Source organism: Pithys albifrons, chromosome 1 (genome assembly GCF_047495875.1).
Source record: "Pithys albifrons albifrons isolate INPA30051 chromosome 1, PitAlb_v1, whole genome shotgun sequence".
Taxonomy (NCBI): Eukaryota; Metazoa; Chordata; class Aves; order Passeriformes; family Thamnophilidae; genus Pithys; species Pithys albifrons.
Window position 1 is genome coordinate 56,282,015 of NC_092458.1, and position 24,732 is coordinate 56,306,746.

Genomic DNA, 24,732 nt, shown 5'->3' on the forward strand with positions numbered 1-24,732 from the left:
TATTGTCTAAATGTACTCTGTATCTTTTTGAATTCTGAACACAAATGTCAGCAGGGGAGTCTGCAGAGGGTGATGGACAAGTACATGAAAATTTTTGTCACCTGAAAAGTACACCCAAAGTATGGTTTAGGGAACATATGCAAATGGTCAAGAAAATTGCCATCTCGCAGAATTTGGAGCAAGAACATATTTAAAACCATCAGGCATTTCTACAAAATCTAAGGGTTGATTGCTGGAGAGATAGGCATGAAATCTGCATAGGGGTGGCCACAGCCCAGGCATCTTTGCACATTCATAAAGATTAGATTCATGCCCATTTTCTGTGACCTAACTTAATTCCACTCAGATATGGTATTGTGGTGAAATGGCCTATCAATATCAGTTATAGCAACTACAAGCACTAATTTTTGTACTTTTAAAGATGCAGAATTATGCTTCATGATAAAAATGTGGATGAAACAAATGCACAAAAATTCAGTTCAAGTGGTGGGCAAATAATACAAATATAATGGAATACAGCTGTTGATTTTTCTAATTAGTACTGTGTTATGTAATGTTTTTTCATTATTACCTTGATAATCTGAGCTGAATCTAAGAGGCTTTTAGCTAATATTTTGTACATGTAATTATAATGACATATAAAATTCATCTTAATTGGAGAGGCAGTCTTTGAGAGAGGACAGTGTGAGAAATATGTTTGCAAGTTCTCTTCCCTTATGTAGTTGTACCATGGCTGAGGAGGCTCATATTGGTTTTGTACAGTAATTGTAGGTCAATACTTTTCCCAAAGGGTTTCCAAAGGCAGGTCTTTAGTAGTTATTCTATCAGGTTGTGTTGATGTCTTCTTTTTTTTCTAGTTGATCTAAAAATTATTGGATGAGACAATGTAGTTTTAGGGGCTTCCTCCCTTTTCTCAGGATAGGAGAGATTGTTCTGGTACTGTTTCTTCCCCTTAAATATCAGCTCTTTTTGTTCGTAATAGGTATCTGCAAGTGACATTATTTTCTTCAGAAAAAATATAAATGCTTCAAACATTTTTTGATCTTTGCTTTGTAGAAATGATTCAAAGATATACATATTCTGGAAAATAACATGCATTAAAAATAAGCATCTTTATTGTTAATATTTTAAGAGTTTACACTGTCCAATTATTTTTGTTGTTGTTTTTGTTTAAATCCCTGTTGTTTTTACCCTTGTCTGTTTCTTCACATCTCATTCCAGTTTCCTCTGTGTCTCATCTTTCTGCTTATGCTGTCTCTCGTCTTCCTTTTCTGTACTGTCCAAGTGTTGTATCCTGGAGGTGTTAAAAGTCAAATAACAGGAGGAAGAGCCATAGGAAGTGAAAGCAGAATATGGCTTTAAGTATCTAATATGAAATCCCTGTATTGTTTGTCCTATATTGTTGTGATCACCTTATGTATAATAGCCTGCAGTGATCCTTACGTTTAGTTAGCTGTGTGTCGACAAAAGCCCCTGTATTGTGGAGCACATCCTGTCATCGTGTCTTAACCTCTTCTCGTGAAAAATTCCCAGTGATGCCCTTATGCTTCTGGCTGAAGTGAGAAGCGTGGAGCAGTTGCAATTTTATCCTCTAGATTTTATTGCTTTTTAAGATATTAATAAAATTAATAAAAGAAGAGATAAAATCCTGAAAACAATATCAAGAGAATTTTTTAAAGAAAAGCTGGGCATGTTATTTATCAGAAATGTCAATATAAGAGGAATATACAGCAATAGATGGGCTGCAGATTGGTTAATTAAGTAGATGGTTGTATCCACATATCCCAGAACAATAAAAGAACTATAAAGGTGCTGTTCACTGTATTTTCCTGTAACAGTTGCTAATGAATGCAACTGCTGTCTTGCTAGTGGATGTAACTGGCTCTAACAGGCTCTAACTGTTGTCTCTACAGTTTGCGGTTATTTCAGAAGTTTGACAACTTCAGGATTCTTGTGTGTGGTGGCGATGGAAGTGTGGGTTGGGTCTTGTCGGAAATCGATAAGCTCAGCTTGCACAAGCAGGCAAGTGTGCATATGGAATTCCCTTGCCTATACTGACAAGGCTTAATTTTGTGTGCCTGCCTTTTCCTTGACTTGGTTCTTTGTCATATCTCTGTATATGGGCCAAGCTCAATAGTAACTGTTAAATGAAAGTTTTTACTGGTATAAACAGGACAAGTTGTATTGGAATGGCACAAATTGAGTTACATGCTTTAAACATCAGCTATATAATTAACATTTGTTGATTGAAATAATAAGCATTTGTAATCACTTGTACCTTTTCTTGTTAGTTTTCAATAGTAGATTTGTTCCTGTGTTGTGTTTCAGTGTCAGTTAGGAGTGTTACCCCTTGGTACTGGAAATGACCTTGCTCGTGTGCTTGGCTGGGGAGGATCCTGTGACGATGATACACAACTTCCTCAGATTTTGGAAAAACTAGAACGAGCCAGCACGAAAATGTTAGACAGGTAAACCTAAATATGCATGTATGTGATTTACCATGAATTCAAATCCTATTTGTTTGAGTTTCTGATGGCCTAAATCCATCTTAGAGACTTGGTGTTCAGTGGATTTGGATTTTAGTGCAGGTCATAATCATGAGGGAAGCTGAGATAGTAAAGGGGACAGCTCTTCAGCATGCTTTTTAAGCTAAAGAGTCAGAGGGACGAGTGGTTGGTGGAACCAGGTAGGGTGTTGTCCAAAGACAGCATAACTGATCAGCATGACTGATGAAGCTGCATAACCACCTGTTACAAGAAGTTATAACCATTAAGAAATGGTGTTTTTAGCAGTTTTATGGACTCCATGCTATTGAACAGCATTAAAAGTAGCATCTTTATTTAGGAAACACCTGAACTCTCTGTCCGTGGATGTTGGGAAAAACTCACCTTATGTGCTTTCACCTTTCATATAATTTTCTGAGGCATCAGCTGTAGACAAGATGCTGGGCTAATTTTTTCATTCAAAACTGAAATCTTGCCAATCCTTGTTTTATGTGATTTCCCTCCATAGCAGCATCTATAGGAAAGCAGCAATCCCCATTTAAAAAAGAGAAGATGATGGTCATGTTGTTCCAGTGAAGGTCTAGCACTGCTTTTGAGAGGAGTATTTCTTACTCTGTTCCTTTCTCTTAATGAGTATTTCTTTTCTTGGTCTAGTTACAAACACTGGTATGTCAGCAAAGGGGATTTTAATTCAGATCATTTTTATGAAATAGAGAATCAAGTTCTTTTTTTTAATTAAAATTTTTCTGCTGACTACTTGATCATTTTAAAGCAAAGTATGTAGAGAAATGCTTGTTACTGTTCCTCAGATTCTGAAAGATTTATAGATTAAATTTTTCTGTACTGAAAAAAAAGCTCAATTTCATTTTTTGGTCTAATTTCAGTAGACTTGCTCCCAAGGGCATCTACAGTGATTACTTGTTCTTTTCAGTAGGCTTTGAAGGATGTTGTTGCTCTTAGTGATTCTGTACTATCTATGCTGTCGAGTGCTGTCCTTTACCAGAGGGAATATATATATATATGTCAATGAAGATACTTCACCATTTACTTTCTTTTCATGCCTGCCTCATCTAGTTGAGATGAAAAGATAATGTCACCTTAGAGGGTTTTTTTCTGGGAAGACATCTGTTTGACTTTGGCAGTTAGTTTGCAGAAATTTTTTTATAATGTGAGTGGGTTTTTTTTGGAAAATCTTTATTACCTGCATTGAATGTCCCAAAGTCCCATGTTTTTTGGTTTTGGTTTTGTTTTGTTTTTTTTTTTTTGCAAATGAGACTAATAATCAAACCTTAACAAATAATCTGAGCAATAAAACAAAATACTACCATTAATCTCAATTATTTCACCCATTTACCATTAAAATTAAGCTGCCTTCCCCCCCCCCCCAATTCTATGGTGTGACAATGAATTTTCTTTTTGTTAATATGTTGGAGAGAAGGTAAAGCTAACAATCTGGAAACCTGAAAGCTGTTATGTTTCTTTCAGGTGGAGTATAATGTCATATGAACTGAAATTACCAGCAAAGCCTTCTATTCTTCCAGTGACTGCAGAAGAGTCAGAGGAATGCCAGGTGGACTTTTACTTTTGTTCTGTTGTTTCATGTACTTGACTTGGAGCTTCTGGAATGGCAACACTTGTAATTGAAGTGTTTGTGTGAAAAATAGAAATAGATGTTTTGTGATCTGCCGACTGAACTGAATTAATGTAACCTGTGTATCTCAACTAATTTGCGTTTCCAGTTCTGTGTTATTTGCTAAGAAGGAATGAAGGTAAGGAGTCTTCAGCAAAGCAGTCAGAAAAATTTCTGCCTGAATCTGTATGTATATTTTAATGTGTATTAGAAATTATACATTATATAATTGGTTATACAATAATGTAATCTAGTGTTGTATCGTTATGTCATATAAAACGACTAAATATTTCATATAATTATTATATCAAATTCATATTTTATACAATACAAATTTTATATCATTTTGTATAATATAGTGTAATTTGGTGCTATGTTATTGTATACTACTATATATACTATGATATTATATATAAATATTTCAAATACATTATTTTGTATATGAAATCAAAATGTCTGCTATCTTGTGTTTGGAATAAGCATTGAAAAAACTCCCACCATTTTGGAGGCAAGGATTATATTCTTAATGAAAGAGAAGCTTTTTTTCAGCTTGAGTTTGATTAGATGGAATGATCCAACTTTCTCTTTGTTCTTCAGAGAACTTAAAATCATAAGCATCATCAAAGAAAGGCTTAGACTGTCTTCCAGACTAGATTTTTGCTTGTACTATCTGATGAAGTTTCAATTTTGAGAGGGAAGTGTTTTAATCAAATTAATTGGCATGGAAAGTCTGACTAAAAATGAGAAAATAATATATTCCTAAGAAAGTTAATGCATAGCAACTTTAGCTCAAAACTACTTGAGAAGCAATAATTAATCAGCAGGCTCTTGAATAATTTAATAATTCGAGCTCTTTTAATTGGCAAGGAGGTTATAACCTTTGATGGATTACTGAATATAGAGATGCAAAAAGGCTGGGATTTTAACAGGGTTGCTTTGCACACAGCTCTGCTTCTGGTGTAAACAACGCAGATCAAGACTTTATCTTCTCTAATTTTTCAAGACAATTAAAATTTTCAAGTGTTTTCATCATCATTTTCTAGCTTTGAATTTTTTTTTAACCTCGTTTGAAAATGGAAGGAACTGCTCATATAAAACTTATTTTTGGAAACTGTATTGTGAAGGCTATATCACCTGTTACTACTTGAGCTGGAGAAAACCATTTGCTTTTTAGTACCTTGTTCAGTCTCTATTTTAATGGGGTTTTTTGCATTTTTCACTGAGTTATGGTATTTTGAAAAAAATAATTAACCTTACAGTAGGTATTGTATTAAATCACAGTTTGAAAATGAAATGGAAGTACATATCTAATTCTTTTTTGCCCCACCCCTTTTTCCTCCAGTAGTTTCAGGAGACTAATTTCACTTGGTTTCCAGAATTCTTATACTGATGTTTGAAAAACAGTAGTTTATTCTTATGGATCAGATGTTTGAATCTTGTTTTTTCCCTTGAAATGAAAACTGATTCAGTTGTCAGTGTTCGACAATGAAGGCTGAGTTTTAGAAGAAAAAACCAAAGTAGTATATCCACCTGTTCAAAATCAAAGACAGAACCATGCTAACATATTTTAAGAGAAGCCATCAGACTATTTCAGAATTGCATTTATTTTTTAGTTTTAGTTTTAGATTTGGAATTTGCTTAGAATTTTCTTTAAAAATTGAGGTCTGGGTCTGTAGCTTTTTTGAGATAGAGTATGGCATGTAAGGATGCATTTCTGATCCATTCCAAAACTTTTCCTGAGTATTTCAGAATTTGTAGTTCTTAATGGTCTTGTAAAGACTAAGCCCTAAATGGTTTTCCCCTTCAGGACTGGTTTTGATAGCGTCAATCCTTTGTCAGTCATGGTACTTGAGGAATAAGAGCCTATCTGACAGTAAATAGAAAATTCCAGATTTTAGCTGCAAACTTCAGATTTATTCTTAGGTGGGCAATTTGTTTGAGGAAAACTTCGCTTATTTTAGAAATAAAACATGTCAGATTATAATACTTCAGGTTGTTATAAATCGGAGAAGAAGGTGGCTTTTTTCCTGCCTCATAGACTATTTTTAGCCTAGAAATAACCTACTGTTTTCTCTGCTGGAGAAAAGAGCTGTGAATTAAGTTCTCAGATACAGTATTACTTTGAATATTACGAATCTGGCGCATAAAATACGGTATGCAGGTAGAATGGTAGAATCTGCAATGCCAACCACTTGTTTGTGTATTAGATCTAAAAAGAAATCCTGAGGTGTTTAAACTCACTACTTGGTGTTAAACTGCTGAAATGCGTGGAAATTGAAGTGCCTTCTCTCTGTTTTCAGATATCTGCTTATGAGGACTCAGTTGCTGCTCATCTTGCAAAAATTCTCAATTCTGATCAGCACTCAGTTGTCATATCATCTGCCAAGTGAGTCGATCAGTTTTATGTACAATGTGTGGGATAAATTCCCTGAGTAACATCATCACCATAACAGCCTTCTGTCTAAGCCTGATTTTCTTATGGCTGGCCCAGCTGGCTTGGCTTACTATAACTTGATTTATATCTTTTAGAGTGGAGGTTTTTTCCTGCAGAAATTTTTATATGGTACAGTTGTAATGGATGACTTAATACAGAATTTTTTTTTAAAATCACACGATATTAATACAAAGTGATTTTAGATCACTCCAGTGTGTGGCTTAAATATCAAATTTACGGTTACTAAGGGAAATATGTGATCTACTCCATGTTGCATTTCTTCTAGCTTTTTTTTTTGTGCATACCCATAGGTTTAAGGAGACAAGCAGCTTCACTGGTGTGAAGCAGAACTTCAGCTTAGGTAGCTTTGTTGTAGCTCTATCGGTGCAACCAATAGTGGTCTTAGACAGTAATGTGTTTGTTTTTTTTTTCTTCCAAACTGAAACACTTTAAAATGAGAGAGAAATGGAAAACCATGGCCATCACCTGAAATCAGAACTATTCTGTGTATACTTTCTCAATGAAAAAAAAATCATACATTTTGCAATATGCAAAAAAACGGGTCATAGAATCTTCAAAAACACATCTGAATGTCACTACATCTCTTTTTTTCCCTGAAAGCAAGTTAACAGAATTTAATTTTGAAAGTATATGTAGCATATGTGGAAAATAAGGCTGCAGGATATTATTACAACTCCAGTTTCTAAACTGGGTCTGTATCTTGTTAAATCTGTTTAATTACTGTTCAATAAATGTCAACCAAATGAACAGTACTAAGCAATTATCCACACCTCATTATTGAGTTTGCTGTCTGTCATCAGAGAGCCAAGTCTCCCTGATTTCCACGGTGAAAATTCATTGCAGCCACTGTATTTGCATAGATGTACTTCAGGGGCAGCGACAGTTCGAAAGTATTAGCTGTGCACTGGGATGTGTGGCCATATGCTTTCATCTAAGAATTGCTCCATTGAAGTCAGTAGATTTTCTCCATGATTTCTAAGCTCCACTTTTGCATGGGAGTTGGCATGACTGTGTTTGAAATTTTCAAGGTAAATACAAGGTTGCTAAGTCCTCTGGTAAGAAAGGGAATAGGTAAAATCAGTTATGTTTATTGCAGATAAGAGACTGAGATACAATGTGTGCACAGGCTTAAGTTCCTGTTTTAAAGCTCATCACTTCAATTTTACAAGCTATGGAAAAGAGAGTCATCTAATTTGCAAGTATGATCACAGAGTTCAGTTTCCAATAAGAAGATATTGTAGCCGTGTGCATATAAATAAATTTTCGTAAGAATTTAACATTCAAAGCATATCTATTTTATTTCACTTGATTTCTCCCCTCTCCTTTTTTTATCTGAAGAATATTATGTGAAACTGTAAAGGACTTTGTTGCCAAAATAGGGAAGACTTACGAAAAACCAGTGGAAAATGCAGAGGAAGCCGATGCCATGGCCATTAAAGTAAGACTATGACTATGTTGAGGTTTAAAGTTCTTGAGTTTTTGAAGTTCATATCTCATGAATGTTTAATTTTCACATTGCTCCAGGATGCCCAGTTTTGCTTTCATTTCAACCACTGACTTTAAAATTCTTCTCTTCTTAGTGCATAGAACAATTATTTCCAAACCATCTTTAAACTCTGAGATCTCTATAAACTGTTTACACTTTCTTCCTTCATGAAAGATAAAGTTCATGGTAGCATAAATAGAGACCAAAGGATTTTTTTTGCATTAGGAGTTAGAGGGATTAAGTTAGCTACAGGCAAACAATGGGATAATGAAGAGTGAGTATGCTGTGAGAATGAAGGGAAGAGAGACTACAATGTTAAAAATAAAGGTTTAAGCTGCAAAACAGAGATCATGCTGCAAAAACATTGAGAAAAAAACAACAGAGGGATTTGGTGTGAGACACAAAATTTACATGAGCAGAAACAAAAAGAAGAAAACAAAATCCCTGACAATCCCAGAACCAAAAAACATACTTGCTAAGTGGCAATTTGTGGTTCACATTTCTATCTGGTACATATTTTAGAAAATGAGGTTTTGTTTTTTACTGTTCCAAGGCCAGACAAAGTTGGTTTTCTATCTCTTAAGCACAGAAAATCACTTCTTTTCCAGTGCACCTAGAGAAAGCAACTACTTTCTGTTGGGTAGAGGTATTGGACACCATCTCATTCTGACTCTTCGTTCTGTGACAACTAACTTGTTTAAATCTCTTACACAAACAACCCCATGTATCTCAGTCTAACAGCTGGGCATGTCTCCATGGATTCTCTCTCCAAATTGGGGTACTAAGCATGCATAATGCATGGTATGGACAAACCTTTGATGGTTTTCTGTGCTGCAAGCCATTGGGAGCAAAGATAGAACCCGTACCCTAGTTATGTGTCAGGCTGAGTTTAACATGATGTGTTATTTTAGTCTGAGTGTAGGGGTTTCTGTTAGAATTGCGCTAATCTGGTTGTGTGTCACAGAATATGTCTGTAAAAAAAACATGCAGACCTACTTATAATCCAACATTCCAAAATGTTGAACCTTAGTTTGGATTTTACATAAGAAATTACATGGACACTAAAGACACCTACAGTTTCAAATATAACCTGGTACTTTATCTCCTGAAAATATTCACATGTTCAATGTTATTTTTTCTGTATGTGTGTGTTCTTTTCCACTTTATTTTAGTGCTCAGAGTTAAATGAGAAGCTAGACCTATTGCTCCAGGCTCTTCACACGGAAGCTCAGGCTGCTCCTGTTCTCCCAGGCATTGCTTCCCCCATCATGGAAGAAGAAGCGGAGGAGTTCTCGAGCGAAGAATCTTTTTCTGAAAGTAAAGAGCAATTAACAGAGTGTGTCTCAAAGTCTTCCACCCAGAAACTCTTCAAACCAAGGGAACAGTTAATGCTCCGAGCAAACAGCTTGAAGAAGGCAGTGAGGCAGATCATTGAACAAGCAGAAAAAGGTGCGCGTTTGCAACATTTTGATCCTTGCTGGTAGAATATGATAATAATGTTTGTTGGGTTTGTTTGTTGGGGTTTTTTTAAACCAGAATAAGTTTTCATTATAAAATTTGATTTCTACATTAGTACATAGATAAAATTGTGTGCTTCAAGGGAAAAAAGGCAGCTTGTTCAAATGTTAATGACTGTGTGCAGGTGTGAGTACTTATGTATACATGTGTCTGCACATATAAAAGTTGGTTGGTTTTTTTTAACTATTATCCACAAAAATTCTGATAGCAAATCTTTATCAACTGCAAAGAACTGATTGACTCTTTCACTGAATTGGCCATTGAACTGTTTTGTTAATAATTTTAAACTTAAAGCTACAAAAAAAAATAGGCTGTTTTTCATGTATGCAGTTCTTCTTTAAAAGTCTTGAAACTTTGTTTTTTCTTTTAATAAGCAGTTGTGGATGAGCAGAATGCTCATAGTGAAGAACAAGTGAACCAGTCTCCAGTGGAATACAGCAAAGAATTGGATGACTCCAAAGAAGAGGAAAAAGAAGAAGATACAAAGGAACTTGAGTCTCCATCAAGTGAGCAAATTAGGAATGAAATACAAATATGCAATCTCCTTACAGTTGCATTTGGAGCATAAGTGGCTGCATAATTAAAAATAGTAGCAACCTGTTTCACTGGAAACTATTCACAAATTTTAATAGATTTGGATACATAAAAGTGAAGGGAAAAATGAGGGAGATTAGATGAGCAGTCTTTTGGAATGTATTCACAAAGCTGAGAAAGTGTTCGCTGGGGAGGGAAGTGCCAAATTTAAGCTCGTGTTACACTCACCTTTGCACATGAACCTGAGCAGAAACTAGAGCCTAGGTAATGGTGGCAATAGCATGTCTCAGTCACAGACATCATGAGTCTCAAGCTATATAGTGTTTTTAGGAAAGGTGCTCCTCAGCATAGGTGGAAATTTCAGTCCTCGCCATATTATCAAAGTGGACAGTGATGCACTGCAGGTGAGGTCACAAGATGATCTGTGAGTCATGGAGAAACAGTGGTAGCTGGTGGACAGCAAAGCCCATCCCCTAGATACTTGGTGAGCAACTTCTCGTGGCAAAATGAGAAAACTTCTTTGGGATTTGCATCTCTTTTTGTTACCCTAACCCACACTAACATCCTCAAAAGTTACTGTCCTTACGAGGCTCTGCTCTCAGTCTAGTGCCTGTGTTGGTAGTTTCTACCTTAGAAATAGGACATTAGGCTTCTGTTGATCCAGGAGCTCACATTTTCTCCAGAAATGAATGCCAGGCTTTCTCCAGTGACTGGTCCCTTTCCTTTTCCCTTGGTTAGAGGAAGTACTGCATATCTGTTGGCCCTTTTCAATAGTAGCTCATACAGGATGCTGGCCATACAGATGACCCAATCCTACTACCATGCTATACAATAAAAGAAAAGTCTACTTTTGTGTAGAAATATATTAAACTCCTTGTTGCTGATATAATTTCAGTATTTAATGGGAATCTGTAATAGGCTTCGTATATCTGATATGTGTGAAATGGAGTGCAAATTAATGCTGTCAGTGGACAATAGATGTTTAGGGACAATGCATGAAACATGAATTCAATTATCTGCACCAAAACATCAGTTTTACTCATTAAAGCTCCATTGTTTGTATCAGAGCATTCACAGCAAAAGTTTATCTTTATTGCAGTTATTCCCATGAGTCTCATCTCTCAAATAAAGACCAGCTGCTCTGTTGATTTTTCCTATTTAATATAACTGCCTTGCTCACAAGTACAGACAGAACAGACTGTGTGAATAGCATTGTGAATTTTTCAGTATGACAAGTGAATGTTAATTTTGTTCTGAGTGTTATATTTTACTCTCTGAGGATCTTCCTGGTCATTTGATGAAGATAATGTTTTTCTATATGTTAATACCTTCATCTAAATATTTAATAACTCTCATTAGCTATCCCTTGCCATTTTTATTCCTTTTCATTTTTTGACATTATTACCACGTTGTGCCATGCACAGACACAAATCATTGTGTTGTATTGATGTCATGCAATACTAGAGCATTTTGTGATAACTACTGTGGCTGTTATTTACAGCTATTAAAGACAGGAGGAGCTGTTAGTCCATTTGGTCAGACTTTTCAAATAAAACAATCCAGAAAAATTCACCCACTTTTCTCTGTCCTGTGTTTAATAATTTCTGTTTAACTTAAGCAGCTTATCCAGAAAGGTGTATAATCTTATTCCTGGGATACAAGGAAGTGAAGAATTTGGCATACCATTGGCTGTTCTATCTTAGATTATCATCACCTAAAAAAAAATAAAAGAATGCACAAATTCTTGCCTGAATTGATTTGAACACAATGTTCTAGTTATTACTTCTGTCTCTAGATTTTCACACTCAGCATTTTTTTCCATTAGTGTCTTCATACAGTACACCCATGTTACTCTCAGACTGAGTTATGATTGACATGAGCTGATCTGTCCCACTCCTGCCACAAAAAAGAATGTATTCTATCCTTCCTACCACATTCCTAGTGCTGCTTTCCTGCTGTTGTCTTGGTGCTAGTCCTACTAGTTCTAATTTGGCTGAATTAGTTTTCATGTTTTGAGAGGAATAAAAACCATCACCTTGAAATAATTTCATGTTTCTTTGTTCTGAGCTTCTTTAGATGGTCAAGGTTGAAGTTGTCCTAAGCTGAAATAGTTTGAGATAATTTGGAGACAAGGTAGCCAAGTGTCTGTCTATGACCATCTGTTATGTGAAAGCTTTCTACATGCACGTGGAAATGCTATAACAAAGCATTTGGTTATACCCAAACTTTCTTCCTTGGGGCACCAATTTCTGGCTATGTCTGATAGGGCTCAATTTCACAAAGATTAACTTCCCCAAGCTAAAGCAGGCACTGGCATACTCTCTCAGGCTGCAGAAACAAGGTCTGACAGGAAAGCAAGTTACAGCAACTGAGGTCAGTCCTCTGCAAAGTTTATTCTTCATCACCTCCAGAGGCAGCCCAGGGGATAACTGGCCTCAATGAGCTATCAGTTACTCTTGTGAATATCTTCTCTTTCCACTTGATTTTTATCCCTTTCTTTTTCCTGAGCCTTTCTCAAGAACAGTTACAGTGGCTACCAAACCTTGATGTCTGTCAAAGGTTTTATTCGTCCATCTTCTGGAGAATTTTAACAAATAAATTAGTTATTTTGGGAGTTGCTGGTTTGTTTTTTGTGAAAAAAGGTGATGGAAAACTTATGTCCCCCACAATCTCTAACTGCAGATGACAAGTATGAACATGGCTTTTTTTCTTCCCCTGCAGTTTTCGGTTTGGCTGCAAATAAAGATGTCAGAGTTTTGTCTGAAGTTTTCAGAAACCTAATGCAGGCAGGGGACTCATTTTAGCTGCCTGAAGAAAATACCATGGCTGTTGATGAGATATTTACATGGCCTATGTGTTAGAATAGCTATCTATATTAAAATTGTTGTAAATAATAATATGTGATATATCTATATTTATAAGTCAACTTAGATTGAATTTGTTTAAGTTTTATTATTTCAGTAATGTGTTTATCAGAAGCTTACTGCAGAATTAAATACTATTGCATTTTCAGGTGGATATAATACATTTTTATGAACACAAATTTAATATAAGTAATACTTTTACTAGCTGGTAGCTTGAAATATAATTGGGAACTCCTCATGTTGAGTGCCAGGCACACGTTCATTTTAACTTGTGTTTGTCACTTGATGTGTTTCTGAGTTATCTTTGCTGTATTTAGGAGAAAAACTCATGTGTGATGGGGAAGGGCATTTATCATGGAATGGTAACAGACTAAATTAATGCTTTTGAAACATTTTCAGGGCTGTAAAAATGATGTAATTGGTAATGTCATAATAGGTCTAATTAGTGGTCTTACTTTTGCTTCTTCTGCACAGCTAAAACTGCACCAAGATCTCCCGACAGACGTACAAGCCGAGGTATCCATTCTCAGACAGGTTCTTTCTCTGCTCCAGCTTTGGCTGCAAGCAAGGAAAACCTTCCAGTACTTAACACAAGGATTATCTGCCCAGGTAAGTATGATTTGAAATCTGCTACTCCTGAGCCAGCTTTAATATTGCCTTCCAGTCCACTGCTTGCTCTCAAATAACAACTTCTCCTTCATGCCCTGAATTTGTTTGAACCATGATAAACTTCTTTGTGTTGTGTCATGTAGGAAGAAATGCATAATAATGTAGAAGCTTTCTGATCATTAGGCATAACACCAGAAGTAGCAGAAGTGTTGCATTTGATTCCGAAAGGTCAAAAGGAAAATTCGTCATCTTAGAATCACAGAGTGGTTTGGATTGGAAGGGATCTCTAAAGATCATCTAGCCCAGCCCTCCGTCATGGGCAGTGACATCTTTCACTAGATCACGTTGCTCAAAACCCCGTTCAACCTGATCTTGGACACTTCCAGTGATGGCACATTCGAAGGTTGTCTGGGCAGCCTGTTCACGTGTCTCATCACCCTCATCATGAAAATCTAAACCTATCCCCTTTCAGTTTAAAACCATTGCCCTTTGTCCTGTCACTATGGGCCCTGGTGAAGTCTCTCAGCCTTTCTTATAAATCTCCTCCATATTTTGGAATGGCACAATAAAATCTCCCTGGAGCCTTCTCTTCTCCTGAGCTGAACTGAGCTGAACAACCCCAGCTCTCTCATCCCATCTTCACAGGAGAGGTGCTCCAGCCCTCTGATTATCTTTGTGGCCCTACTCTAGACTCACTCCAGCAGGTTCCTGTTCTTCTTGTGTTGGGGTTCCCAGAGCTGAACACATCACTCCAGGTGGGGTATCACGAGAATGGAGTAGAGGCAGAAGTTCCTCCCTTGATATGCTGGCCACACTTCTTTTGATGCAGCCCAGGACACAGCTGGCTTTCTGGGCTGCAAGTGCTCATTGCCAGGTCACATCCAATTTTTTGTCCACCAGTACCCCCAAATCCTTCTATTATTTATCCTAATCAGTGGATGCTATTGATTAGGATGAAGAGGTTGAGGGTCAAAGCCATGTTCAACCCTGTGAGTAAGAGCTCTTTGCTGATACCTCTCTGGAATTGGATAACTGAAGCTACACAAAGCTGCTGTGTAGTTAAAACAGATGAAAAAAAACCTGTTCTTTCCCAAATGCAATTAACAAATGAAAAAATCTGTTCTTCTCCAAATTCAATTAGCACTAGGGAGCACCAGTAAAACACTGGATTAATTAACTTCATTGGCATAGTTAAAACATAATGGAACTCAGCTTACATTTTTTTTTAGACAAATTTAAGTGAAAGCTTTTAGAAAGTACTTTTCGTTGTTTATGTGTATTAGATGGTATTTTGTAAAATGGCATTTATATTAGTCAAAGTACATTTGTCATACTTGGTCATATTAATTCCACTAATTAAGTTAAACTATGACTCTACCAGTTGCAAAAATGGTAAGGCTATTCCTTAGAAATATTTCCAAAGGATAGGACCAAAGAAAAATCATAGACATAGGAGATGAAGACTAAACTAAATAAAAAGCTCTAGTAGTGTTTTTGGATGTTAGATCACCCATTTGGTTACTATACCAGCCAGTGAGTGTTGTCCTGAAATCCTGAATTTTCTTTGTTTTTCTTTTTCAGGGGTGGTATATGAAGAGTCAACCACCTCACTGCAGCATAGCTGGCTTTCTGCTTAAGGGAGCCATAGACCTGAAAAAAATAACCAATATAGATAAAAATTGAGATAGAATCACAATCACTCCCTGTACAGATTTAATAAATTTTTTTGTCTCAATATGTGCTTTATATTATGTGTTTTGTCTGTTTATCAAATACAAATTTTTTTTATTATTTTCTTTCTGTTTTGTTCTTGTTTTTGTTTTTTTTTTGGTTTTTTTAATCAGGTTTGAGGGCTGGTCTAGCTGCTTCCATTGCAGGAAGTTCAATTATTAGCAAGATGTTGCTAGCAAACATCGATCCATTTGGTGCTACACCGTTTATTGACCCGGATCCGGATTCCCTGTAAGAAATATTATTTTCCACATGTACTGGTTTGCTTTACTTGCTTTACTTAAGGGCTTTTTTAAAAACATTTTTGCAGTCTTTTTTTTTCATTATGAAGTTCTTGTTTGCTGTCATTTGCCAATAGACCTCAGTGTCTGAAAACAAGTTGGATTGTGCCATTTGAGTTATGAGTAGTGCAAAATTGGGTTGCAGCAGCAGAAATAATAGGAGGCGTTTGCTCACTTACCCCTTGCTCACTGGGAGGAGGAGGACAGTAGTCTTTCAGAACTGGGTTTTTCTGCCTAAACTGCCACTCTGAATGCAAGCTCAGCTGCCAGCAAGATGCTGAACCGGGTCTGAGCACTTCATAGTGGAGAAAGAAGAGTGATCCCCTAAGTACTGGAGCAGTGAGGTGGAAATTTTGTGCCCTGAACTGCCTCTGTTACTCAGAACAGGGTGTACCATTGGCAGAGACTTACTGGTGGTATCTGCGTTATGGGCTGTGGCTCCCCTGAGACAAAGCCCTGCAGTGCCAGCAGCATCAGCCAAACAACTAGCACCAGCAAGCCTAAACACAGCCTGGGTGCTCAGCATGGTGTGCTGTTGCTGTCTCAGAGCTGGGCCTGGGGCAGTGCTTTCATCATATCCCACAGCTGAGGTAGTTGAGATAGTGCTGGGTGGGGTGTGGTACAGTTTCTACTTTGCCCTGTGGGAGGTACCTTGCAGTTGTGAAGGAGCCATCAGCCAACCTGTCTCTTCAGCTACTGGTGGGGTTCCTCAGAGAGATTCAGAGGAAAGATCTCTTGAAGTCTCTTGTTCTGAGACCAACCACAGTCTTGTTTAAGATGTCTGTGTGTCCAGATTCTGTGCAAATGTGCACCTAATTATCTTTTTTCCTCAAACAGGGAGGGATATTCAGAAAAATGTGTCATGAACAACTACTTTGGAATTGGGTTAGATGCAAAAATTTCACTAGAGTTTAATAATAAGCGAGAAGAGCACCCTGAAAAGTGCAGGTAAGATAATTGTCAGTAACAGAGCCAAGATGTTTCTATTCTCTTATTATCCTTATGTCTTTATTTGAATTTCTTAAATTTTTATTTTCCTACAAATACAAGACACAATGTCTATATTTCCATATGTAAGTCTTGTTTTGCCTGCTTTCAGAAGTCGGACAAAAAACATGATGTGGTATGGAGTTCTTGGCACAAAAGAGCTACTGCAGAGAACTTACAAGAACCTAGAACAAAAGGTTCAACTTGAGGTAAATTTTATTTATGGACAGAATGAGTATTTTTGCTTCCACAATGTGTAGCAAAGAATTTGCCTTCTTTTGGAACCTTTTAGAGTTCTTGTATCAACCCAAGCTGCCCTCAAAGGTACTGTATAAAGATGTGCTATGTAAAAGTTGGCTCTCCAAGTGCAGTCTTTGAGTAAAACGTCAGTACTTAAAGATCAGAAAATACCCGGTATAATGTTTCTTGTAATTACTGGGTTAAAACCCCCACAGTTATCTATATTGGTAGGATATATTTCTTCATATTCACTGCTCAAAAGGAAGACCAGATTTTAAGGGCAGCAACAGAAGTGGCCATAAAATAAACATAAGGGAAGAGATAAGGAGTCTTAATCCTTCAGGTTCATTTTAAAGTATTTGAAAGCTTGATTACACATATAGGGAGAGCATACAAATAGTATAAAATTCCTGACAAAAGAGAGGAGATTCTGAATGTGCATCACAAGAAGCCCAGCTACACCAGTAGAGACTTTCTCTAGTAGTCACAGCAACAACAAATGCAGTGTCTAAACACCAATATTTTTTCTTTTAAGCTCTAACATCACATCTAAGTCTTCCTCACGACAGTCAGAACTTAAAGGAGAGATAAATGATTACCAAATGCAGAAAAAGACTACAGGATCATTACTATTATTTTTACCAAAAGAGTATCTAAGCTGGATTTTGACAGAGCACATATAATATTTCTCTTTTTATTTTATGCTAAGTATTTCATATGGAAGGTTACAGTATGTACATGAGGGTAAATTTTTAAGTTGAATGAATAATTTTAGGTTACTGGATGTCTTTCTGACTCCTCTGAGATTCAGAAGGATTTCGTCTGGTAGCAGCAGGTTGCTGTTAGCTAAGGATTGAGTAATTATCAAGGAATTATGCAGCAGTTAGCAAATATAATGACAGGAAAGAACGTAATATATGCTGCAGATAGAATTCTAATTTAAGGATCTTTAGAATCAGATATGAATAAAATTCGATAATACATTCACTGCTGACTTTTCCATAATTATTTTTTAATATTTCTGGAATTATGCTGGCAAGTAGAAATTTCATATTTACTGTTGCCTTGCAAAGTGTTAGCCTTATTCAGGAATTGAAGGCAAACCCCTACTAAAATACAAATGGCTGTGCAGTATCTATTAATATCACACCATATATTGGATACTGTCACATCTTGATTAAAATGTTAAATTCTATCTTGCTACTGAGATTAAATCATAAAAAGAGAGAACTAAGCACATTCTGGAAGTCATTTTGCATCTCCTTCTCCTCTTGATAAATTTTCTACAGATTTTGTCCTTATTTCCTGAGAATTTCTATTTCATTTATTTATTTTTAAAATCTTTCTGTGGGACTGGCAATGTGTAGTAATATCTCAACCTTCTTTAAAGACCTGCAGCTTCTTGGTCCTCAAAGTGACACCTGGGTCCAGCACTTACAACCTTTTATTTCTAAATTTGCTTCAAATCCATGCCTATGGGACTGCTGGAAGTCACGAGTGATTTCACTGATGCCTGTAAATTTACCCTTGGCCAAAAATAAGATGAGATTGACCTATGTCATCTCATCATTGTGTTGAGTAGGACTAGGAGTTGCTATGGGTTTTAGGAGATGAAGCAGTAAGAAAGGACTGAATATAGGAAATAGGATATAGGAATATAGGATATAGGGGCAACTTCTTACCTGCAAAATCAGCAGCTCTTAGTCATGGCCAGGATAACAACTGTGGGCTCAGTCCTAGATCTGTCTTTGCACTTTTGGGAGGAGAGTGAAGTTAGTTTTACAGGAAGTCAACCAATACATGCTAACACTGACAATTAGTCACATTTGTGACTATGCCAGAAATATTCTTGGATATTTTTGACACACACACCCTTACCCCCAGTTTAATGGATTTACAGAAATAACAAGCCTGTTGCAATTTTGGGAATGCTGATACAGGATACAAGACTAATTACTGAATGGGTAAATGAATCTCTTTGTAATGTTCATGGCAATCTTACTGTGTGCACTCAGGAAGTGCAAAAAGATTTCACTGCAAAAAGATTTAATCCTTGGTAGACAGACCTTGGTCTAAGTTCATGAGGAATTTCACAATAAGGAATGTGAAAATGTTTCTTTGAAGAGTCATGGAACACTGTTGCTGCAGATACTACAGCATGTAGATCTGCATGTTTTGTGGCTCTGCAGAAACTGATGCTGAGTGGGGAGAAGAGGTTTTTATTAGAAGGGCTTCACTGCATGGAGGGAATAGTCTTGTGTCAGACCTGTTAATGACTCTGTCCTCCCCTGTTGAAGCTTCATGTGTTAAAAATGGCTGATTATCATATTTTTTATATACTGAATGAGCTTTTATCCACTACAGTGTGATGGACAGTACATCCCCCTTCCAAGCCTGCAGGGCATAGCTGTGCTAAACATTCCCAGCTATGCTGGTGGGACTAATTTCTGGGGTGGAACCAAAGAAGACGACGTAAGTAACACTAAAGAGAAGCAACCTTCTGGCTGAAACCAGCAATAAAATATCATAACCCTATCTTCTCAATTGATTTTAATAGTAGTAGCATATAGTTTGGATAACAACTCTTATTTGAGGAGGCTGTTTCAGTTTAAACTGTAATGTCTTGTTTATTTTTTTATTGAAAATATATCCCATGATTTTTCCCCATCCATTCCAGCAAAATGTTCATAATGAAGTGTAATGATTTTATTTTTTTAATGGCTCTATGAGTATTTTTAGAAACTGATTTTATAGATAGAGACACAAATAATTTCTCTGTATATTGTTTTACAGACTCCTGTAAATAAGGTTTTTCAAAGCACAGATTCCTCTGTTTGCTATATTCTAACAATAAGCAAGGTGGACAGGATAATCGTTCACAGTTTATACCTGACTTTTCCTCCTGTTCTTCAAACAGCTTTGCTCTAAGGGATGGTGATTCAGCAAATGAGGACTGATGCATTTAGTGATTATAATTTAGTGGGAGTAGTAAATTGTTTTTTAAATATTATTTTCAATGAGATTCTAAAATATTTTGATACCTTTTTTCTCTTCTTCCTCTCATCTTCTAAGAAACATTACACTACATGGATACCTAAATGTCTTACAACTTATAGCAGTGTAACTGCTGGTGTCCACTTCATGCACAGTGCAACAACTGTAATTATTAGCAGAATATCCTTGTTCTGCATGTCCTGATGTAGAGTGTGCAAGGTCTGAATCACCTGAAACGGTAGTTGCAACTTGGCTTCTGATTTTAATGTACACAATCCAGGATTTTTTTGCCAAAATGTTTTGGGTTTCTTGTGAGATGTTATCCTTTCTTTTTGTACATATATATAAGACACAGGTACATATTTTTATTTATTATTGCATTTTTATATATTATATAATACATATATTTTTTCATAACTGTATATATGCTTTATATATATTATATATTATATATATTATATATACAAACACACACATATAAAAGCAGAAAAAGAAATTTAGACATGTTTCAATGTCCTTTTCTTATTTTTGGTATATGTCAGATGATGGCAGTTCTTTTTATATTTGGTGATGAATGTCTAAAGTTTTTATACTCCATGTTCCTGTTTGTAACTTGAAAGCTACTGTAACATCTGCTCAGCCCTGGACTGCCTGAGTGAGAGAGATTTGTCCTAGCTTTCCTACTGTTACACAGCAAATGTGTGTGTCTTGGAGCAGTTTTACTGATATTATTAGCCTTCTGGTGAGCAGATGTGCCAGCAGAGTGACATGTTTGTTCTGGACAGAGGTAGGAGCATGGTTCACTGCTCTAGCACAGTCTTGAGTGACTGATCATCAAGACGTGGTTGTAGTGGTGGTCTGAAGTGCTACTTGTTCTGCTTATCTGGACAAATGAAAGATGCTGCCTTGGCAGCTGTGACTATTGCTGAAACATTAGCAGTGAGCCTGACTGGCTCGAGCAGGGCTTGTTAACACATGGGGTTTTTTGGTGTCCAAAAGACTAGCTGGAAACATGACCTGCAACAGAAAAGGAGTCAACCTGAATGTTGATCTGTAGTGATTGGATTGCCTTTAAAAAAAAAAAAAGTTGGTTTTCAGTACAGATATTACTGTTGGAGGGACAGAGCAGAAGATTGGCTTGTGGTTTTCCTGTCCTTTTGCTAAAATGGAAACACAACATAAATTAAATTTTACAACTGCTTTTTATTAGCCCATGCAAGAACTAGCCCTGTAGATGTCCGTTGCTGGATCAAGAACTATCCACACTTTTTGCCTCGGAACAACAGAATCACCATCTTTGCTCTTGTCAAGATGCTCACATGCTCATGTGAAAAATGGAAAAGTTTCCATGGAAACTACAAAAAAAATCAGACAGAGAAACCTTTTGCTTCAAGACACTGTAGATCCAGTAAACTTGCACTTTTTTGCGTTGACACTTACCTACTCAAGATCTGATCCATCTGTGCAATCCTGGAATGCTCTGATGGGATGTGCCACCTGGGTGTGGCACAAACTATAGCAACTGTGTTGTGCAGCCCTTTCCCTGATATGCCCTCTTCAGCCTCCTGGCCAAAACCAGTGCTCACTGCACTGGGATAAAGGCTGCCACTGGTTTGGTGGGCAGCGGGGTTTGGACTCCATTATCCTGTTCCCCGTCCCCTCCATCCTTGAGCGATTGCTGCAGACACTATCTGGATTACCGAGTCCTGGATCTGCACCCTCTTATTCTTTACCTTCAGGAAATTTGCAGGGGACAGGACCTGTGCCTTTGGATTTCTTTAAGGGATTTTCTCCCTTCTGGTCTCAGGTGTCTCTGTTGCAGCTTACTCTGCCCAAGGTGCCAAATGAGGTAGTCCAAGTACTCCTCAGAGAGATGATCTCTCTACCCATTAAACTCTTACTGGAGTGATTTCCCCTGCTGATTTTTCTCTTTCATTGCTCCCTATTGCATATCAAGATGAAATGGCCGAGCCATAAGTGACCTTAATATGGTATCACCTGCCAGACTCAGCTGAACTCCAGCCTAAGACTTGTCCTGTAGCTGAATTCTCCAGCAGGACACCAGGTGGAAAGACTTCCTGTGCTTTGTGTGAGCTTGTGGAAATTGAGCACCTTGGCTGGATAGGAGGACATTTGTTCCATACAGAAGTGGTTTTCTATTTACAGTGGATAATTATATACAGCACAAACAAGATTCTCTTCAGTGTCAAAGCTGTGTTAAACAAAGCAAAACGTGAACTCAGATGTTGATTTCGAGAGAATTCAGAATATAAACAGATAAGCAATTCTGAGAAGAAAAAGACAGCATTGCTTCTCTTCAAGAATCTCTTAGGTATTAAGTACATTAATGAAGCAGAGACTTGAATTAATCTTTCATCTTGCCTTGAAAGACATTGCTTAATCTTCACGATGAAACATACCATCCTTCCTATATAAGGATATGCCTTTTCATTCAGATATTTGAAATGCTATTAGCATTGCTATTTTACAATAATATTTGCCCATTGTCTATGGTATATTACTCCTATGACTTTAGAGACAGTGCAGTTATTCTACAGTAAATAAGTTAGAGCATTTAAATGTTGAAAAACTGTAAATGAATCTGTGTTTCCTTGATTGTGCAGTCTAAGCACTGGATTTACCATCAAAATTTCTTTGCAGATATTTGGAGCTCCATCATTTGATGATAAAATCCTAGAAGTTGTTGCAGTATTTGGCAGCATGCAGATGGCAGTTTCAAGAGTCATCAAACTGCAGCATCACAGGATAGCTCAGGTCTGTTTATTATTGCAAGCACACCACATGGTTAGCAGGAGTTTGGGATGCTGGCAAGTAGTGGTACTCTTGATAACCACCTTGCTGTACATTCATACAGCACTGATGTTGTTTTGTTTTTTTAATGGATAACAAATTGTCTTCAATGATGAATGAAGTATAAAAGTTTTTCATTCTTGGGACAGTCCTGGAGGGAAGCCTCAGCTCGTAGTGATGAACAGATTTCAGGTGCCCTGTCAGTTTCATTAGTATTTATCACTCTGTAAAATAACTTGTTTATCCTTTTCCAGTGTCGCTCCGTAAAGATCACCATACTTGGTGATGAAGGGGTTCCAGTGCAAGTGGATGGAGAGGCATGGATCCAGCCCCCGGGAGTGATCAAGATCATACATAAAAACAGAGCTCAGATGCTAACACGAGACAGAGTATGTTTCAGAAAGAGATACCATTGCTAGCGCTGGTTTCTGTAATAATTTGATTCAGTTCTAAAAGGAACAAAACAGTGCTTACAAAACTGTTTCAAACCATTTATATAATTCATACAATTACTTTCAGTTATATAATTTCTATAATAAGATGGATAGTTACTCCTTTGTATAAATGGCAAAGCTTTATTAACTTTTGTTGGTTTTATTAGTGCTATTCCTGTATTCTTATTAATATATGATAAAAATGGTGAGCATTTTATTATTTCATCCTTCCACCCTGCCATCCTCCTTCCCGTCCCTTCTACTACTTGTTCCTTTTTCTCCAGGTGTATTATACCTATCACATACCAGAAATTTTAGCACAGTTTAATAAAGTTCCATTATGTCCGTTTTCCAGAATAGCTTTCTGTAAATTTCTCCCCTTTCTCTCTCTGTCCTACTAATCCTCCCTCTGCCCCATGACCCAGTCTCAGGCAGAAGAGGCACAAGCAGAAGCGAGTCACAAAGCCATTGGAGAGTTCACATTTGTCTAGGATTAATGTGTGAAAGGTGTAACTGCCCCTCCGCTCTTGATCCACTAACTGGATCTTGAGTTTAGGATGGAGTTATTGGAATTTCGACTCTATTTTACTAATTTTTTTACTTTTCCCCACTGTTCTTAATGTTTGAATCCTGTATTAGTTTCAGATTTCATTCTTGCTATCTGTACACAATGCGCTTGCATTAGAGAATCATAGAATCCTAGAATTATTTAGGTTGGAAAAGATCTCTCAGATCATTGAGTCCAACCATTATCACTATCTTTGTTCTTTTGGAACACACATTTTGAGGATAACAGGGAGGAAATAAAGAGCTTTCAGAAGTGACTTATTCTCAAAACTAAGTTTTAAAAAATTAAATGTAAAACTACTATTTATAGAGGTTGTATTATTTAAAATTGAATCAATCTGGTTTTTATTTGTTTAGTTAATCTTAAACAAAATATGATATAATTTAAATTTATATAAAATGTAGAATAAAAAAATTTAATGAGTAAGAATATTTCAAGTGCTGTGTACTGAGTGTATAATTCATTTTGATTAGGCCTTTGAAAACACCCTGAAGTCTTGGGAAGACAAACAGAAATATGATTCCTGTAAACCTGTCATTCGATCTCCCTTGTACCCTCAGCAAGCTGTTGAGTTGGCCACAGAAGAAGAAGTTGCACAGATCCAGCTGTGCTCACAAGCTGCAGAAGAACTTATTACCAGGTAAAATAGAAGTAATAAGTTGGATTTGCAACCTGGACATCAAGACTGAATTATTAATGCAAATGCATACATGAAAGTGTATATTTTCCCTGTTTTCTGATGAATTTTTCCTTGCCACTATATCATTATTTTAATCCAATTTTAGTTTTATTTTTAAGGCTCAACTTCTTTATGTGTGCTTTTCTTATGTATTTCTTAATTTTATTTTCGTGTATTTGTGTTGCTTTTTTTTCTTATGAAAACCAACTTTCTGAAGTAGCAGTAGAAATGGAAAGCTGGAAAGTTTCTTTACAGAGATTGAATCTTCTCATTTTTTGCAAAAGCAAAAATATAATTATTGAAAAAAATCCCTTTGAAGTCAACTTTAGAAGTCAGCAGAATGGACACTTCAGTTATTTGTATGGGTTGAGATGATAATGAGCTGAGGATATAAAACTGATCCCACA

The 24,732-nt window shown here is 36.6% G+C and overlaps 1 protein-coding gene across 4 annotated transcripts in view; it reads left to right on the forward strand.

Annotated features, from left to right (window-relative positions):
- DGKH (diacylglycerol kinase eta) overlaps positions 1 to 24,732 on the forward strand; it is a 167,829-nt gene that overhangs the window by 118,200 nt on the left and 24,897 nt on the right. For 3 of the 4 annotated variants that reach the window (XR_011697320.1, XM_071550546.1, XM_071550568.1), the window contains exons 11-25: positions 1,914 to 2,022; positions 2,329 to 2,468; positions 3,990 to 4,074; positions 6,435 to 6,520; positions 7,928 to 8,027; positions 9,248 to 9,524; positions 9,971 to 10,099; positions 13,466 to 13,600; positions 15,445 to 15,562; positions 16,450 to 16,560; positions 16,712 to 16,808; positions 19,204 to 19,311; positions 22,495 to 22,608; positions 22,899 to 23,033; positions 24,120 to 24,286. Coding sequence is in view for 3 of the 4 variants with exons in the window: in XM_071550546.1 (XP_071406647.1) it covers positions 1,914 to 2,022; positions 2,329 to 2,468; positions 3,990 to 4,074; positions 6,435 to 6,520; positions 7,928 to 8,027; positions 9,248 to 9,524; positions 9,971 to 10,099; positions 13,466 to 13,600; positions 15,445 to 15,562; positions 16,450 to 16,560; positions 16,712 to 16,808; positions 19,204 to 19,311; positions 22,495 to 22,608; positions 22,899 to 23,033; positions 24,120 to 24,286 (1,911 nt within the window). In the remaining variant the exon portion in view is untranslated. The remainder of the gene's footprint in view (positions 1 to 1,913; positions 2,023 to 2,328; positions 2,469 to 3,989; positions 4,075 to 6,434; positions 6,521 to 7,927; positions 8,028 to 9,247; positions 9,525 to 9,970; positions 10,100 to 13,465; positions 13,601 to 15,444; positions 15,563 to 16,449; positions 16,561 to 16,711; positions 16,809 to 19,203; positions 19,312 to 22,494; positions 22,609 to 22,898; positions 23,034 to 24,119; positions 24,287 to 24,732) is intronic. The other variant, XM_071550558.1, reaches the window with a different exon arrangement.